This window comes from Dermacentor albipictus, chromosome 1 (genome assembly GCF_038994185.2).
Source record: "Dermacentor albipictus isolate Rhodes 1998 colony chromosome 1, USDA_Dalb.pri_finalv2, whole genome shotgun sequence".
NCBI lineage: Eukaryota > Metazoa > Arthropoda > Arachnida > Ixodida > Ixodidae > Dermacentor > Dermacentor albipictus.
Window position 1 is genome coordinate 13,693,720 of NC_091821.1, and position 19,985 is coordinate 13,713,704.

At 49.1% G+C, this 19,985-nt stretch overlaps 1 protein-coding gene across 1 annotated transcript; it reads left to right on the forward strand.

The window, feature by feature from the left end:
* LOC135918186 (uncharacterized) lies at window positions 1-18,844 on the forward strand. The gene is made up of 3 exons (XM_065451856.2): window positions 1-206; window positions 14,718-16,208; window positions 17,815-18,844. The coding sequence occupies exons 1-3, from the start codon at window positions 189-191 to the stop codon at window positions 18,565-18,567; spliced, it is 2,262 nt and encodes a 753-aa protein (XP_065307928.1). The 5' UTR covers window positions 1-188; the 3' UTR covers window positions 18,568-18,844.
* Window positions 18,845-19,985: the final 1,141 nt, after the last annotated feature.

The following is a 19,985-nucleotide window of genomic DNA, read 5'->3' on the forward strand; positions in this document are numbered from 1 at the left end:
TGCGCGCGCACGGCCAACATATCGTCATAATTCTCGCCCAGCCGGTCAGTACTTGTGGGGACGCTTTCGAAGCAGCAGCTGTTAGTAGTAGAGGTTTCGGCGCTTCACCCAGAACAGACAGCTTCGGATGCGCTGTGGGCACCTGCATACGTGGCTTTCAAGTTTTGCACTGAGCGCAAGTCTGAGCCATGCCTCCTGTCTCGAAGGTAAGTGCGAAGTTTCATTCGACTACTGTTAGCATCCCTGTGAGCTTCGCAGTTACAGCCAGATGCGCGTATTACTGCCAGCGTACAGAACACTATTCCATGTAATCGCAGACGTTTCTCGACTTATCGAATGTTAAATCCGTTGTGCTTTCGTGACGCCCATCGGACGGGATGTGTGGTTTTGAAGAACCCTCCGTTACAGTGCCTTAAAGGCGGCACTGTGAAACGGCTTGTATTGAGCATTTTCGTTCGGGAAGCGCTGAATGTTCCATGGCCGCAGGGCTGTGACCATCAGTCGTGGAGCGGTACGTGTAGCACTGCTCTTACCACGGTGTAAGTGGAACGTCGAGTAAACCTTTACGAAAAGGGGCGTTGCGATTCCCTACGTTTCCGGCTTTGTGTTCTGCTACGGCATCTTGTATTCCTCATTATTTGCTGTCCCAACAACTGTCCACCCTGGCATTTTTTTCAACTTCACCTGGGCCTCGAGTGCAAGGCATGTTAGCGGGCGGCGGCATCGGGGACAGTACACGCGGGCGCGTAATATTTCCAATTCTAATTTATTCTGCGGCTCTGTTCGCTTCAGGAATACCCCCATCCGCTACCAGCAGGCTTGCACGCTGTGCGGTTGACGCTCCGCGATGTGATTAAGAAAAAAAATTGCAGCGTTGTCCGACGAGCAGAGGGAAATACAGGAGGAGCAAGCTGGCAACTGCCACCGGAAACGACATGCCTGCATGTCCCTTCGGAAGGAGATAGAAAAAGAACATGGCAAGAAGTAGCGGAAAGAGATGAGAAGCCAAAAAGACCAAAGCTCAGCAAGGCGCCTAAAGTGCTGTCAACGCTGTTCGCGTACTTGTTAAGCCCCAACCAGACGTGCGCACGCGTCGCGCTCACTTGCCTCGCGCCCGACGGAAGCAGAGGGCGCGCACCCATTCGCTGCACGAATTGCCGCGCGTAGCAGCACATTTCGTCGCGGCGGCGCAGTGTTGCTAGGTTCCTGTGTTCAAGGCAGCCCAGCTTTCGCTTAACGGTCACGTCAAGTCAATGTGCTGAAGATCTCAAAACTGTTAACTTAAAGCTTCTTCTTACATTTAAAAAATTGCACGACTCCTAGTGGTTCAGTCGGTACAAGTACTGTCAACTCGGTGAAACCTGCATCGGCATAGCATCTCTAGCGTAATATGTGCCGTACGCCTGCTGCACGCTGTGTTAGGTCTTGAACTTCGGCGATTAACATTTTCTTACTGATGCAGCCATCACAGCTCAAGACTTCAGGGACTGCCATCGTACAAATACCAAAGCGCGCGTGGAATTCCGATCACAACGCACGCAGCTTGCCCGCACGCTGTTCGAAGAATCGTTCCAGAAGTCGTGTTCGTTTGCCGTGGTCACTGAGGCACATCGGGCGGGTGACGCGGGCGGCAGCTTCCGGCGTGTTCTCGCACATCCTAGCAGTGCAAGGTCCGCGTCGACACGCGATGCAGCCTCCGCGCCTGACGCTGCACGCACGCAGACGCGGCGCGCGGGGCCGCGTATTAACGCGTCTGTCTGGTTGGGGCTTCTCTGTTAACGCTAATTTTCTTAGCGCACTTTGGAGTGTCGTAGGGCCTCCGTCAAGGCTGTCTAGAACACTAAAAAGTGCAATATAAAGTAACTTGCTCTACTCGCGAATATGAAACTTGCGCGTTCGTGTGGTTAGTTGTAGCACTTTTTCAAATTTCCAGTCTGCCCTCGCACCCGGGTGTTCCACCTCGCGCTTGCTTGTACCGGTGTCGCGAAGTATTGGGGGCCCGTCATGACATGTTGCTTAATGTTACTAGCTGGACCGGGATAGCTAACGCGCCCTCTGCAAGTCAGTTGTCTGTGTGTGTAGGTGGTTAAGTGCGTATGCAATACCACTTTCAAGGAAAATATTGACGGCAGTACGTCGACCACTCCTGCATTCCAAAGCAGCGGCATAATCTGTGTACGCACGTTTGCCCCGCTGTTATATACGTAAAGCTATCTGTTCGCCTATGACCCTTATGCCATATTTTAGTCGTAGGATTTGCGACGCCGTGACGGCGCTACTTTCGTCAATTAACGCAGTCTGGTGACAGCGTGAGCTGTGCCACCGTTACATTACGGCTGCCCTCAAGGAGACATCTGCACCCTTTTGGTTTTATCTTCCCAAAGAAATCGTAATCTACCTTGTGTGCATGCATGTTTCTACGACTGCGCTCCCGTCACTTTCAGGTTACGAATGGAAAGGGCTTATCAGTCTCGCACGGTTTCCTACAGTGAAATGGCATGACCAGTGTTCAGGGGAATGCGCAGAAGCTGACGATTGGTTTGGTGCAATTTATGTCTCAGGGTTCCCAATTTAGTTCAGGATTTCGTTTGCACTCGCTACGGGCTACACCGCCTGCCTGCGGCAGAGTGCGTGCCCCATTACTCTTAGCCCGCTGTGCTATTCCATTTTCTCCTGGTCGTATGGACGTAACACTTTCACGAAATACCGGAGGCGAGGGCCGTAGTAGGGTAATGCTGTCGGCGAAATCTGATGTTGTCCACCTACGGTTTCCAAACGCACAACGTGATAGTTCTTGTCCAATACTAATTGAAGCACGTAATCTTAATAATACCACGACCCACGCTTTACAACAGCGATTGAAGAAATATGGTAGGTCGCTCCCACCATAGGTCTACGGCCTGCTCTTCACGTTTTATCTCCTGCCCACGTGATTAATAAACAAAATTGAGTCCTGTCCTAGAGGCTGCGCTACAGGAGGTCTCTACCAAAGTCGGTTTTCCTGAGAGGACTTGCCTTTACGAGTAAGCTAGAGCTTTCTAACGCGTGCACAACGTCAAATATCATCCTTGTCAAATTTTCATCTCGAGTTCCAAAGTAACGTCCCGGGAGCAGCTTCTCTCCCTGCTAGTGCCAGACCATGGCGCGCACGATGCAGTCGGTCCACCGCATTATGCGCACGTTCATTTTTCCAACGACCGTTTTCGGCCGGATTTCTTCATCGATTCATTGCTCGGGCGCAAGCCATGCCTGTCCTGTTGTCAGGCTTCTTACTTTGCTTCTCAACGCGCTATTGCTCTAAGATGGCGGCCGCGATAACGTCGATACATACCATCCACAAGTGTCACCTGGTTGACGACACGTGTCGTGATTTTTTTAGCTCGCGCATGTCTGAAAAGCGTGCACATCGCCGGCCCGTATATAGGGCGTGGGCCTGCTGACGTGCCTGTGGTTCGCTAAATGCAGTGCGTTCGTAGCAGCGACCTTAACGGATAACGCCGCAGTTAATCGAGTGGCTGCCACAGGGTGCTGCACCCTGTGCTGTCTCGTCATGTACAACGTTTTTGCGCTTTTTTTCCTGCTATTTTCCCGTGCAATTTTCAACCTTTCTGCTATTTCTGACCATGTACTCGCGCCGCGGCACCTAACTCTCCTTCATTAGGCTGCGCGCACTACAAACTAAAGGTGGTCTCCAGTGGCCGTGTTTTATGGGCATTCTTTTCCTCCATCATTTTCTCGCTCGAAGTCGTACCCGCGTGCCGAACCGCATTGCAGGAACAGAATCCTTACAAACCACGGCCGCTGAACTCTTCACAGCCATTACATGGTTGAAAATGGCAGTTGACCAACCCTAGAAGGTGAAAACCATGGGTGCAAGCCTATGCACTGGACATGTTTAGACGCTAGCGCTAACTTATCCACACCCGCCGCGGTCACGCCGCGGCTTTGATTCCCTGCCGAGGTCGATGGCGCTGGTTCGTTCCTAGTAGAGGCGTCGGCGTTTCGATGGCAGTGAATGAAAACTTGCTTATGCAGTTAGCTGTAGGTGCACGTCAGAGCTTCAGATGGTCCAAGTGAATCCGGAGCCCCCATTACGGCGTGCCTCATAAGCATATCGTGGTTTTGTCAAGTACCACACCAGGGTATAATTTTGTAATAACTTGGTGAGAGTCCCAAGTGGCGATCCTAAACCCGGTATATGCTTCTGGCACGTTCAATGGCAGTATTTGCTCATTGTTTTAGGGCAACCATTGTCTTAGCTATCGACAGCAACTCGATTTTCCATTAGTCGTACTGCCAGCGCTTTCGTCCGAGGAGTTCCTGCTTTGCGGCGATATTTCCGCTAATGCAGCAGCAAATGCGTTTCTCGCTCGCATGAACATGCTTTGTGTGACTGACGTAGCCTCATGATACGTGGCTTGGACAGCTGCTTTGGATGCCAAAAAATTACAAGAAAAAAAGGTATTAATTGGGAAGGAGCATGTTCTTGCCGCTTACGAAACTGATTACTTTGCGCTGCGAGTAAGAACTCGAGCGCTGTATATAGATGGTTTCTGCTTACGTGGCCATGGCTGTCATCTTGCGATACTTCCACGTCGAAAGCTGTGTAAATACGGCATGTACCAGCACGGCAGGCGCGTCTCCGCTGAGCGACAAATTGGAGTACAATGCCAGATGGCCACCGTTAAATACAAAACCAATGTACATGTGACATTTTGCCACGTCATTCTAACCGCCGTGTTCGAGTACTAGCTCAGTGAGAAGTTGCGACCGTGGCTTCAGGTCATGTCTTACCACGCGTGGTTTCGCTGCAGCTCGAACACCTTAAGATGAAGGTGCCCCTTGCAACCAGGCGTATCCTCGCACGACCCCTTGCACAACCGGCGACAAAACATTACGGACTCCAACTTCTCAGACGCGAAGACCGCGCAAGCAATTGCTCTTCAATTCCCTTATTACGGACTGGTTTGAGCAGTTCTCAGTTTGCCTTCAGAACGAGAGAAACCACTCTTTTACTGCACCGGTTACACGCTGAGGGCAGCGTCTGCATAAGCGGATGATGCAACACTTCCAGTGTTGCACTCAAAACTTCCTGCCGTGTTACCGTAGTGCCTTTGGCCTTCCGCAGCTCAGCCCAAGCAAGCTGAATCACACCCCATTAACAGCGGCCGCATTTAGTTAGGAGGCGAAATTCAAAACAGCCCATGCACTGGGTGCGGGTTGAAGAACTTCAGGTAGTCGAAAATTCTGAGTCCTCCACAACGGCGTGCCCACTAATCGTATCGTGGTTATGAGACCATATCGTGGTTATAGTTTCTATTAAAAACAGCTCGGTTGTGCTAAATGTAGAACTGATGTGATGGAACTCTGATGTTCCGCAGTTTACGGGTGCTTTTCGTCGTCTCTCACAAAGCAACAATTCGGATCACATCTGGCATTTTCTCTAAAGTTGCACATCAGTAATGTACTTGCACCTCTTCGCAGTTGCACACTAATCTTAACATCTCGTGTGCATATTTTGTCAATTTCGTACGGGCTGTTGGTAATTTAACTTTTCCACTACCACCAAAAATTAAACTGCGCGCAGTCAAGAGTGTGCCCAAGGCAAACCTGAACGTACAATTGCACGCCCTCGGTCAGTCATTACCGGACTCATGGCTTACGCACGGCATGCGCGGATAGTCGCCCTACAGAGCTAGTTTTTTTCCCGCGAGAAAATGCAAATAAAAAAAACGGAAACTATTGCAGTAAGGCGGCCATCCTCGCTTCTGGTGTGCAAGTCGGTCTGGTCATGCATGAACGACGGCGTGCATTTGTGCGTACAGTTTTGCTTTGGGCACACGCTTATGTCCTTGCAGTTGAGATGTCGCATGAGCACGTTGGCGTTTCTCGGGAGCTGTTATAACCTTTGACGGCACACACGGAAGGTGCAGTGGAATACTGCGCGCGGAATTTAGACATTTGTTCTTGGCGAGTTTTCTGCACTTGATTCCTCCGTCAACTTTGAGAGGTTCGCAACGCAGTAATTTCCGGCGGCGACACGGTCACCAACCTTGCGCCTCGCTTTCGGTTTCTGTTGGGATGTCCTGTAATTGTTACTCCACAATCGTAGCTACCGTGCGCTGGCATGTTCCCTTCGAAAACGCTGTTATATCGGTATTCATGTATGCTATTTTGGATTTAACTGGGAGTGTCGTGGAATCTACCGGCGCAGATGCAAATAGTGTGGCCAAGAACTGGTTACTCAATGCGCTTTCGCATGTCGTGCAGAATTCGCGCGTAATGACTTCATTGATCACGGCGGGAATATGCAGTTGCACTGTAACCCACGCTGCTTTCGTTGGTTTTTCGGTATGTTTCCAACTAGTTCGTCGTGCATGCAGTCTATAGTGTGCCTTCCACGAGCTGACCTGTACATGTTAGACGTAACATGCATGTTACGTCTAACTTGCAGCATTCGTTTGATAGAACTTTGTTGTTTCGTGATGGACATTCTTCTTGCTTTTCGCCGCAGTTTCACAGTGCACTTTCGGTATGTTCACCCCGTCACTATAGCAGGCGACGCTATATTCTACCGGAAAAGCTGCGCACGAAATGTCGGCATGGCTCTGGAACATTAATTTGTTGCTGCACGAGCAGCATGTTGAGTGATGCTGAGGTAATTAGGCATAGCATATAGTTGATGATCGTTTGCATTTCTGTGCAGGATATAAGCGGTAAAATGCCTTGTGACTTTAGATCGTAATTACGTCGTCTGGCTGTAGCGTTGCCCTGCTAAGCTCGGAGCCGCGGTTTCCTTCTCGGCCGCGGTGACCACATTCTGATGGCGGCATACTGCAAACAACGTCCGTGCATTAGGCGCACATTACAAAACTGCAGGTGGTCGGCATCATCCCAGAGCCCCCGCTACGGCGTGCTCCACAATCCAGTCGGGGTTATAGCATGTAATCGCCCCAATTTCACTTTTTTTCATTTCTCTAAAAGTATTACAATAAACTTAAAATATCCCTACACATATTTGCGCTATTGCTTGCATTTCTGCATATCTCGTAAACAATTTTTCCTGAACGTCACGCCGAGGATTTCACTTTCTACAAGACTATACGCAGGATTCACGCGACTTTGAGCCGCTTGACGACACTGAATGACCATGCTTACCGATCGATGGTCTGACATGCCCAGATTCTTCCGACCTTTTCACTTTAAAGGCTATGGCAACATTCAATGCACACTTAAGGCGATCTTTAAAAGGGTGCTTCATCCCTTCGAGATTCATTTCTCAAATGTAATATTACTCTTACAATGGTTACCATGGCAATATATGCAACTCCCCCGCAGGGGCGTCTGCGTCAGCAGGCGTTTGGTGTGTTGCGACACCACGGACCCGAGCACACGAGGGTTGGACCCTCCCGCGTGTAGCCGTGCGCGGCTTAGCCGTGTCCGGGGAAAGGGGGATCCTGGGGGTTGAGCCAATGCCGGGTGCTCGGACCCCGGCGGAGGCAACACACCTCTTTGGCCTCTGCTTCACGTAGACGGCACCCCCGGACTGACCCACCCGGGGGAAACCGGTAGTTGCCTTTTCCTGTCTCTCTTCCTCCAGCCTTCGACTTTCTCTCACTTTTCATCTTTCCTGTCTTCTCCTTCCTTCCGCTTACTTCCAAATTTTCCAGGCAGCAAGGGTTAACCTTGTGTGAATAGCCAACCTAGGTTCTCATATTTGGTTATAGTGATAACGTACAGCTGGCGTTTGCAGGACCTGTTCTTACAGTCCCTGTAGCGTCCCCTTGTAGGACTCCACGGTGGGTGGCTGGCGTTATTGCCGAAAACTCAATCCCTTTATGGCAACCTCTTTCCCTCCGCTTCCTGATCGCCCTCACAAAAGAGGGCGCACCGATGAAGTTTTTCAGTTCCTTGGACGTCAAAGACCAAACTTCCCACGTTATCATGTCATCCACTCCGATAAATCCGATAAACAAGTACGAAACATTTCCCCTTTCCTAGTTTCTAGGTCCTTAACTGATGTCCTTGGTCCAGGCTACAAGGTATCAAGGCTGGCAAGTGGTGATCTCCTGTTAGAGCTCCATGATCAGAAACAGTACGAAAAGTTGCCCAGTCTAGTATCATTTCGAGATGTTCCAATAACAGTGACTCCACACCGCACTCTCAACACCACCCGCGGCGTTGTCTCGGATGACGATTTGCTCCAGCTGACAGAGGCTGAGCTCCTGGAGAACTTCAGTGATTAGAATGTTGTCAACGTGAGAAGAATTAAGATGAGAAGAGATGGAAAAGAAATTCAAACAAAGCACCTAATACTCACATTTGCTTCAAGTATTCTGCCCGAGTCTGTAGAGGCGGGGTACATCAAGCTCCGTGTCCGACCATATGTGCCGAATCCCTTAAGATGTTTCAAATGCCAGCGTTTCGGCCACAGTTCGCAGAGCTGCCGGGGCCGCCAAACATGTGCGAAATGTAGTGCCCTTGAACACGCCACTGAAGCTTGTAATAACTCTTTTCACTGTGTAAACTGTGACAGGGATCACGCCGCGTACTCGCGGTCCTGTCCATCATGGAAAAAAGAAAAAGAAATAGTTACAATCAAAGTTAAGGAAAATATATCGTTCAAAGAGGCACGCAGGCGGGTAGCATACCTGCCAAAGAAAAGCTTTGCCGAAGTGGCGCGTCAGGGGGCAGCGTCACAACGGCCTCCGGCGGCTGTCCGACCCACACGCTGTGAGTCGGCAGTTACGCCATCTGCCCCCACGGTGGTTGCAGCTAGCGCTGCTCCGCCAACCGAGCAGAAGGGACCATCAACCGTGAAGGTGGGCGCAGCCGAGGCTGCCCCAACCTCCCCGGCCCCTTCCAGCGCTGGCAACAGCCAGCGCAGCCAAATCCCCCACGGAGCCCCATCGACCTCCGGGCTGGTGGGTGCAGGGGTCTTGCCCTCCAAGGCAGGGCCCTCGCTGGTAAATTCTCGCTCGCAAGAGCACGTGTCCGGCGCCTCACAAGAGGCAATGGACACTACAACTATCCTCAAGGCGCACCCAGCGCCTAAAGAACGGCGAGGCTCCCTCGAACGCTCCAGAAAGAGTAGAACGCCCGTTACAGGGCCTCGAAAGAGCTCTGTAACTTAAGGCATCACCTCCGTTTCCATACACACAGCACTTATTTACCCTCAAAATGGCGATACAAATTATTCAATGGAACGTCAGAGGTCTTTTTAGGAACCTTGATGACGTGCTAGAGCTTATACAAAAACACAATCCAAAAGTGCTGTGTCTACAGGAAACACATTTAACCCCACAACACACAAACTTTCTCCGACAGTATGTCAAGTTCCGCAAAGATCGCGATGATGCTGTCGTATCATCAGGCGGTGTTGCCATTTGTATTCATAAAAGTATCTTCTGTCAGTGTTTACAGCTACAAACCCCCCTTGAGGCAGTGGCGGTTCGAGCTGTTTTCCTAAACAAACTTATCACCATTAGCTCTCTTTACGTGCCCCCACACTACAAGTTAACGACACGAATTCCAATCCTTTATAGATCAATTGCCAGAACCTTATGTTCTTCTTGGCGATTTCAATGCGCACAGCCCCCTGTGGGGCGACTCTCGTATAGACGCGCGAGGACGTCTTGTTGAGCAGTTCCTTTTTTCTTCAGGTGCATGCTTGCTGAATAAGAAACCCACTTATTACTGTCTTGCAAACAATACCTTTTCTTCAATTGATCTGAGCATAGTTTCCCCGTCTTTACTGCCCGAACTCGAATGGGAAGTTACAAATAATCCCTACGGAAGCGACCACTTCCCCATACTATTAAGAACACTTAAAGAAAATGAATATCTACCACAGGCTCCTAGGTGGAAGATTGACACAGCAGACTGGGAGGAATTCCGAAATTTAACTAGTATATCATGGGATGACATGTGTTCTTTAGAAATCGATGCTGCTGTGGAATACTTCACAGCCTTCATAATGGATGCCGCATGTAAATGCATACGTGAAGTAAGTGGCTCGGCATGCAAACGGCATGTCCCGTGGTGGAACGATGAATGTAGAGTCGCACGTAGGAATCAAAACAAGGCGTGGGGGTTGCTACGTGCTTCGCCCACTGCAGAGAATCTTGTTAACTTCAAGAAAGTTAAGTCTCAAGGCAGGAGAACCCGCCGGCAGGCCAGAAGAGAAAGCTGGCACAAGTTTTTAACGAGTATTAACTCGTTCAGAGATGAGGCCAAAGCCTGGAACAGGGTTAATAGGATTCGAGGGCGGCAAACATATTCACTCCCTCTAGTAAATACACAGGGCGATACACTAAAAGATCAGGCCGACTCACTTGGGGAGCACTTTGAGAGTGTATCAAGCTCAAAACATTATTCGCAATCCTTCCTAAAATATAAACAAATAGAAGAATGCAAGCCACTCATCAATAAATACCGACAGAATCAACCGTACAATTGCCCTTTTAGTATTGCCGAATTGAAAGCTGCCTTGAGCGCATGCAAAAGCTCCTCACCGGGATCCGATAGAATCATGTATGAAATGCTCAAAAACTTACACAATGACACGCAAGAAACACTACTTACACTTTTCAACACTATGTGGGACGCAGGGTACCTTCCAACGGCATGGAAAAAAGCCGTTGTGGTCCCTGTTTTGAAACAAAGGAAAGACCCTTCTTCAGTGGCAAGTTACCGCCCGATAGCCCTCACAAGCTGCATGTGTAAGGTATTTGAAAAAATGATAAATCGGCGACTCATCCATTTCCTTGAACAAAACAAAATGCTTGATCCCTTTCAGTGTGGCTTCCGAGAAGGGCGCTGCACAACCGACCATCTTGTACGTATTGAAGGACATATTCGTGACGCGTTTGTACACAAACAGTTCTTCTTATCGATATTCCTCGATATGGAGAAGGCGTACGATACGACATGGCGCTACGGAATCTTGAAAGATTTGTCAGAAATGGGCATTCATGGTAATATGCTAAACATAATAAAAAGCTACTTGTCCAATCGTACCTTTCGGGTGAAAGTAGGCAATGTGCTGTCACGTCCTTTTGCACAAGAAACCGGTGTACCCCAGGGTGGCGTGCTCGGTTGCACACTCTTTATTGTTAAGATGACAACACTTCGTGCTTCCTTACCACCGGCCATTTTGTATTCCGTCTATGTGGACGACATTCAAATCGGTTTCAAATCCTGTAACCTCGCAGTGTGCGAGAGACAGGTACAGCATGGTTTGAACAAGGTGTCGGGGTGGGCAGAGAAAAATTGATTCAAAATCAATCCTCATAAGAGTTCTTGTGTTTTGTTCACAAGGAAGAGAGGCCTAGTTCCGGATCCCTGCTTGGAAGTGTGTGGACAACAGATACCTGTAAACAAAGAACATAAATTTCTAGGTGTCATACTTGACTAAAGACTCACTTTCGTCCCCCACATTAAACATCTTAAAGAAAAATGTCTGAAAACGATGAACATAATGAAACTTCTTTCCCAGACTACGTGGGGTAGTGACAGGAAGTGTTTAATGAATCTATATAAAAGCCTCATTCGATCACGACTAGACTACGGTGCCGTCATTTATCACTCTGCCACCCCGAGCGCACTAAAGATGCTAGACCCTCTTCACCATCTGGGTATCCGTTTAGCCACAGGAGCTTTCAGAACGAGTCCCGTACAAAGTTTATATGCAGAATCGAATGAGTGGTCACTTCATATCCAGAGAACATACATCAGCCAAACATATTTTTTGAAAGTCCACTCTAATCCCGAACATCTCTGTTTTAACACCATTAATGATATGACATATGCTACACTATTTCGTAATCGTCCTTCCGTAAGACAGCCTTTCTCGCTGCGTGTGAGGGAGCTTAGTCATGAAATGCATGTTCCAATCCTCGAACTTCGCCTAATGCATCCAGCCAAGCTGCTACCTCCTTGGGAGTGGCAGTTGATACAATGCGATACATCTTTCATGGAAGTTACAAAAAACGCTCCAGAGATTGAAATCCAGATGCATTTCCGGGAACTCCAGCACAAACACTCCTGCACGGAGTTCTACACAGACGCATCGAAGTCACACGACGGGGTGTCCTATGCAGCCGTCGGGCCATCCTTCTCGGAAACCGATGTACTGCATGCGGAAACTAGTATCTTTACGGCTGAGGCTTACGCACTATTGTCGGCTGTGAAGCATATAAGGAAATCAAAACTCCAGAAAGCAGTCATATATACGGATTCCCTTAGTGTTGTGAAGGCCTTAATGGCTTTCTCTAACCACACAAATCCAGTAATTAACGAACTTTATTTGCTCTGTGTAAAGCGTATATAGGTAATCAGCATGTCATCATTTGCTGGGTGCCAGGTCATAGGGGCATCGAAGGTAACGTTCTTGCGGACCAGATGGCCACGTCAGTTACATCGCATTCTGCTAATCCCACCGCTGCAGTTCCTGTCACAGACCTGAAGCCCTTCTTACGGAGGAAACTACGGAACGAGTGGCAACGGCTATGGGACGCGGAAACAAATAATAAGCTCCACGTGATAAAGCCACAGTTAGGATTCTGGCCTTCAGTAACAAAATCACGCCGGACAGATGTCCTATTCTGTCGTCTAAGAATAGGACACACATTTGGCACACATAACTTTTTACTCACCGGAAACGAGCCTCCAACCTGTGGTAGATGCGGGGAGAGGCTGACCGTCCTCCACGTCCTCCTGGAGTGTCGGGAAGCCGAACATGAAAGAAAGAAGCATTTTCCCTTAGCATACCGGCAGCGCATCCCCCTTCATCCAGTAATGTTACTAGGCCCAGAACCGCTGTTTGACTCCAGCGCAGTCCTGGGCTTCCTGAAAGATGTTGTATTACATGTTATAAGCCCCACACACTCGTAGCGTCTCCTCTTTCCAGAGGATGCCGCTGTGATTTCTTTTATGTAGCACATGCCTCTAGGCCCTTGTGTCTCAAGGGCTCTAACGAGGCAGTGGTGCTCTAGTGAATTTTAGAATCTTATATATTTTCTATTTTGCATCATTCTTTTACGATGGATTTTAATGTACATAGTATCCGTCATTAGTCATCGCCATAATTTTATAGCACGCAGATTTTACGCACTTTACAGCGACTATTTTTAGGCCACTTTACAGCCAAGTCACATCTCCCATATTACATCCTTGACAATACCACTTGTCATGGCGCTCTTTGGCCAAACCTGGCCCTTGCGCCATAAAACACTACACATCATCAATATATGCAACTCCGGTATGTCGATAATTCGTTCCGGCTAGTACTCGTTATCTATGGACTGTGCAATTGGGTCTGCATTCTTCATATCCCAAACTTGGCACCACTGCTTTGTTCTGCACAATTTGTGACATCTTACGAAATTCTTGAACGACGATTCAACAGAAATAGAGGTTACTGTTCTCCGTACATTCGGATGGTGTACGCCAGAGTTTGTAAAGTGGCCTTTCAAATACCAATTCATATATGTAACGTCACGTTCGGCTACGCCTAAACGTTTTCTTCACGGGACCACTGCATAGACTACTGCCGACTTTTCCTGTATGCAAAGGGCCCAAGCGTGAGAAACTTTACTGTACGTTCGTGTCGTCGCTATCGCCGTATTCTAAGAACGCATCTTCCATCAACACTCCATCAGGACTCAACAAAGCGAATGGGAGTGCAGCCCCTCCAGATATTTCTCCACTAGGTTTCATTTACTGTCCGCGGACATTCTTGAGGAGCATAGTCTTCTCTCGAGGTGCGGCGCAGTGCTCCACTTGCAGTGAAGGATGTTTCGAGTGCAGCATGAGTTGCTATTACGTAAGGGCACCGTGCTTGGCTCACCAAGTTCTACGAGTCCGTGCCAAATTCCGGGGGCCATTAGCATTGCTTCCCTGCTATAAAAGTTAAGCAACTTTTGTACGTAATCTTCATTAGGCAGATCGTTTCTAGCGTGTTCTGAGGCCGTCGGCAATGTAACGGTGCGCAGGATGCTTCACTAATGTGCAGTTATCTGTAAGCGGTCTCCAGGAAGGTTGGCCTGCACTGAATTTGGTCACTTTACTTTTTTGTAAGTGCCTATAGATGGTCTATAGAACGGTGACGCAGTGGATATTCTTTTGCAAGCCTTCTTCGGGATGACTGGGGGTATACACTGAATTTACCCACATCGTCGCTATCTTTAGACGGTTCTTGCATTACCAGGTTCACCCGCCGTGGCTGCTCAGTGGCTATGGTGTTGGGCTGCTGAGCACGAGGTCGCGGGATCGAATCCCGGCCACGGCGGCCGCATTTCGATGGGGGCGAAATGCGAAAACACCAGTGTGCTCAGATTTAGGTGCACGTTAAAGAACCCCAGGTGGTCAAAATTTCCGGAGTCCTCCGCTACGGCGTGCCTCATAATCGGAAAGTGGTTTTGGCACGTAAAACCCCAAATATTATTATTATTGCATTACCAGGTTAACCACTGGCCGTGTCGCTGTTGACTAGATTAGTCCTTGGGAGAGACCAACTGAAAAGTTATGTAGACTCCTATCGGGCCTCAACAATTTCGGTGTACTGCTTTAATTACCATGCCTGTGGTAGAACACTTCCCTCTACCTTTAGCAGTTTTTATAATTCTCAATTTTTTTACCTTGGCTGCTTTCGTATTAAGCTTTCGTATTACTTGCGCGCGCCTGATGCTCCTTGCATGTCTCACTTCCTTGAACAGAAGGACCAGGGTGCCACTCTTGCCGGATTCGCCAAATTCCTCGCTAAAGCCGATGCCCATGTTTTCGCCAGCGCCGATGATGTCCTCGCCATCTTCGAAGCCGCCGATGAGGAGTTCTGCAACGACGGCACCACTTATCTCAGTGCCACCTGTACATTCAGCGAGACGTCTTCATGCTGGGCCATCCAGCGTCAGCGAGAGTGGAATAAGATGTTCAACCACCGGGGCATCGAGGTGATCGAACTGCAGAAGGGGACACTTTGCTTTCGAACATTGGACGTCGACCCTGAAGACTTGCCGGTGAACACAGACGTCAAGTTTCTTTGCCTGTGTCTGTGGCTTCTGCGACAACACCGCTGCATCTCAGGAGTCGTCCTGTCTATCCCCGTCCTGGCCCCGAGGCACGAGTCCCTGTTCCTCTCTCTCCTAAAGCTTACGGAATTCTTGCAAAAATGCGAGATGCACGGCAATGATCCCTTCAAAAGACGTGCTCTCGCAAAGGCAGAGCCAAGAGTGAACGCGCTAGACCACCTTTCTCGACTGAGAGAACTACGACTGGCTATGGTTCACCTGATTGACGATGATGTCGCTGTCCTGGCCCGTCTCGTGGAACGAAACGCTTTGCTCGTTGCTTTCGTCCTGATCGACGTAGAGATGAGCGCGATCGCGTTCGATGAGCTCGTCGCCAGGGTGGTTGAGCACAAGAAATTGGTGGACTTCCGTGTGAAGATAAGCGCCATGGAACCCGAGTATATGTTCAACGATGCCCTGAGCAAAATCGGCAAGTCGAGTACTATCTCGAGGCTGTACGTCCACGTTGACCACGGCTTGTTAAGCTTGCTGCAGGGTCTCCTTGATAACTCTACGGTTAGAGAACTAACGCTGGAGCCGGCGATCAACGACGCGAAAGTAATATGTGCGTTGGCCGACTTCTTGGAAAAACGGCCATCTTGCAGGCGCTTGAAGGCTAGCCTCAACGCCAACAAATTCTCGCACATTGCTGGCGCGCTCGACGACCTGCAACGAATCGTCGGCAACAGTTCGCTGCGCGTCCTGGTGCTTTCAGGGTCGGCGCTCGCGCCTCTACCGGCGGCTCGCCTTGCGGACGGGCTCGCACTCAGCAAAACATTGAGGAAACTGTATGTGGATGACTGCGGGCTCGGGTGCAAAGACGTCCTGCCCTTTGTGAGGGCCGTCAAAAGCTGCATGCAATACGATCAATTCGAAGAACTCGACGTGGGAGCTCCGCTTGGCAAGCAGCCTGAGCAATGGGAGCTGTTCAGGACGATAGTGGAACTCGGAGTCTGCCACAAGATCACACTGGTCTACAACGACTGCCTCGTGGAGCCCTTGCGGGAAGCCCTGCAAGCGAACATAAAGTTTGTCAACGTTTCCCTCTCCTACGGCGAAGATACAGAGGCTGAGCCTGTTCTTCATGCTCTCAGGAGCACAGTCAAGACCATCGAGAAGCTCTGCATATCAACTCCTCGGGTGAGTTACTACGTTCCTTAATGTAATTCACGAGGGTAAATAAATGGGCTTCATGGCAAAGCACGCGGTGCTGAGGCATGGACATGCGAAATTATTAAACGCACAAAATTTGGGCGAAACGTTTACGTCCACTAGTTGCGTCTTTAGGCGCTACGCGCATCGCACTTTGTTGTGAAGTATCGCCAATCCCATTATATTTTTCCTGGGTACTTGACCATATTGGCGTTCAATATTCAGTTCACGGTGGAAAGAATGGGCAGAGTGGTAAACACACGGCGCTGCCTTCATTTCTTTTCGCCCCGCGTTAACTGTTTTACGGCTGCATTTAAGGATAATTCAATGTTCAGCAAAACGAGCACTCGTCTATTCTACAAGGTGTCCCAGCTAACTTTAGCCAGAGTGAAAAAGTATGCAAGTGCTGCGTAGCTGGACAGAATAATGGTAATGTTTACCGTCGCTTGGAGCTATTCAGATTTTTCATTCCACCTAATCGTAATAATCGCGAAGTTGAATAATTCAGAGTATCTGATTGGATGAAGTCTCAATGGGAATTGTGAAGCGACCTGGAAAACTCGGGCTAAAGTTGGCTGGGACATCTGTATATAGTATTGTCCAGTGTTGAATGCTAATCAGTTCTTCTGCAGGCTAACCATTGTCTACGCTCACACTGCTTTCATCCTAGCCGGAAAGCGCCTGAAACCTTTTCCTGACTCGTATCAGGCAGGCAAATGACAATCCTGCCTGCACTTAAACGCTGTCTCTATATCCGCCTGTTACCAAAGCATCCTTTCCGATATGCAGTACACATGCGTGCAGCGCGATAACGGGAAATGCAGATGCATTCTGCCCTGCATTGCAGTGGGGCTTTTCACATGTGGTAGCTGCTTAAAATTCCGAACGAATTAACCATCTGTTAATGTCCTTTCAATACGAATGCTCCAAAATGCAGTGACCTCAAATCCTTAAGTCGCGCTCTCGTATCGTTCTGTGGCTTCATAAAAAATCTCTTGTTGCTGGAATTAAACGTGAGCTGTGAAAAGCAACACATATCGCACGCCTCAGATTTCTATATATACTAATAGCTGCTCGCAATTTAGCCAGCCAGCCGCCGCACCTACAGCGTCCATAAAATAGCTCCTTGGCATTAAGCTATTAAATTCGCATCTTTGGAGCATTTCGGAATTCAAATAAACTGGTATCGCGTGTGATCCTGATACTGAAAGCTTCCTTATAATGCAATGGTAACCTTTATATTCTGCGGTCTTCGATACGAATGACCTGTTCCACGAAGGGACAATGCCTCGCCGGTGGCACTCCACGCTAAAAGCATCCTTCAGCTTCCTGCACGTTTTCCAGTGAGTTTTCCTTGCGCCTTTGCCACTTGTCTCGGCTGTCCCTGGCTCGCACTACCTAGTGCATACTAACGAGGAAATGCGACACCTTGTCTCCCTGAATCTGACAGACGTACGGGACTTAACCACCGCTACACGGTGGTTAATTGGCGAGCCCCCCAGAGTGAGAGGAGCCTCTCTTGTATAATGAATTTGTCGCCGACTATAGTCCCATTTTTGTTCGCACTTAATTCGTGCCTTGCCTACACATGCAGGTACTCAGCAGCCTGGGTGGTCAGTTTCTGGCGAACCTCATTCGCAAAGCCGACTCCCTCAAGGTTCTCCGGCTGCGCTGCCGCACCAAGGCGAATGCGTCCATCCAGATCGTCAAGGCTATAGCCGAGTCGAGGAGCGTGCTCCTCCTAAGCACCGAGCACTGGGACTTAAGCGAACACGTCCAACGGGCCTTCGCCGACATGCTTCGCAAGAATCGCAGCCTGTACCGCCTCGAGTTCTACTGGGGCAACGTCGGTGATTACGAGTCTTTCAAGGAGCACCTGATCAAGGGGCTGGAGTTCAACCAGTCCGTGTCGGTAGTGAAGATGTACCATGGCCAGGAACGCGATGAGTTGGCCGTATGTGATTTCGAGCTCTTGCAGTGCGTACGCAAAAACGCGATGTTACTTGCCTGGGTCACAAACGTCATCCTGAGGGACGGAATGTGTCCCGAGGGCGCCGCTGTTCTCGACTTGCTCAATACTTGCGAGGCGCCTCTAGACCTGTTTCAGCGGACTGGTGATTTCTCGCCGCGCACGGCAAACAATCGCATCCGCTTAGCTCGCATGGAGACGAGGACGCAGTTCTACGCCCTGATTTCTCAATTCCGTGGGCGGCCCGACTTTAAGTTGACGGCTAGTGCACGAGTGCTCTTCCAGAACCTCCTTTACTCCATGCGTGACGACGTCCTCAGCGCCATGGGCCTCGAAACGTCCACTTCTTCGGGTGCCAGCTGCAGTAGCGTGGAGTGAGGTGGTTCCTGCGACTTCTTTAACCTGCAGTAAACGCTGAGCTCCAGTGGACCGATCGTTCACATACGTTTCCGGGCAATTATGTTTGCCGGTTTCACTTCGATACCTTTTTATACTGTACTCTATCACCTGCACTTTTTGCTGTACAGCCGACGTATTTTCGGCCGACAAGTGGCTACGAAAGACATTGTGCAGGCTGCTTTTTCGCCTTTACAGTGATGTACTTGCAGCTGACCTGATTGTTTTCATTGAATAAACTTGTACGCCTTGTGATGCATTATTGCTCTATCGATATATGCTTGATCTTTAACGCTCAGTAGTCGTACGTCAGCCTACTCTTGCTGCCTCTGCTCTCTCATCCTTATACGTATTGGTGTAGTGACTGCCGCCCTGTTGCAGAATCCTGCCAGCTCCTGTCAGAAAATCGTCGCCACCGACGTCAAAAAACTAGGTTACTGCGCATACATAATCAGCCTGGTTATGCCCACTGAAGCGCAAAGGCCTCTCCCGTACTTCAACTACCCCGGTCATGTATTAATTGTGGCGATGTTGTCCCAGCCAACTTCTTAATCTCATCCTCCCGCCTAACTTTCTGCCGCCCCCTGTTACGCTTCTATTCCCTTCGAGTCTAGTCCGTAATCCTTAATGACCACCGGTTATCTTCCATCCTCATTACTTAATTGATTACATTGCTGCTGTTCATAGTCTCAGAATGCCTGCCAAACGTACCCCAGCCCATTCTTATTCTTCTGATTATTCCATTCTCATGATCCTGGTCCGCGGTCACTACCTGCCCTAAGTAGGTGTATTCCCTTACCACTTCCAGTGCCTCGCTACCTATCGCAGACTGCTGTGCTCTTCCGAGACTATTAAACATTACTTTAGTTCTCTCCAGATTAATTTTTCGACCCACCCCTCTGCTTTGTCTCTCCAGGTCAGTGAGCATGTATTGCAATTAGTCCCCTGAGTTAATAAGCAAGGCAATATCAACGAATCGCAAGTTACTAAGGTATTTTCCATTAACTCTTGCTCTAATTCTTCCCAATACAGGTCTATGAATACCTCCTGTAAACACGCCGTGAATAGCATTGGAGAGATAGTGTCTTCCTGCCTGACGCCTTTCTTTATTGGGATTTTGTTGCTTTCTTTATGGAGGACTACGGTGGCTGTGGAGCCGCTATAGATATCTTTCAGTATTTTTACATATGCCTCGTCTACACCCCAATTCCGTAATGCCTCCATGACTGCTGAGGTTTCGACTGAATCAAATGCTTTCTCGTAATCAATGAAAGCTATATATAAGGGTTGGCTATATTCCGCACATTTCAGTCATCTGATTGATAGTGTGAATATTGTCTACTGTTGAGTAGCCTTTACGGAATCCTGCCTAGGCCTTTGGTTGACAGAAGCCTAAGGTG

What these genes read in the sequence shown, in the direction of transcription:
- LOC135918186 (XM_065451856.2), top strand. An exon ending in TCTGCATATCAACTCCTCGG is followed by an intron (nt 16,209 to 17,814) that starts GTGAGTTACTAC and finishes CTACACATGCAG; the next exon opens with GTACTCAGCAGCCTGGGTGG.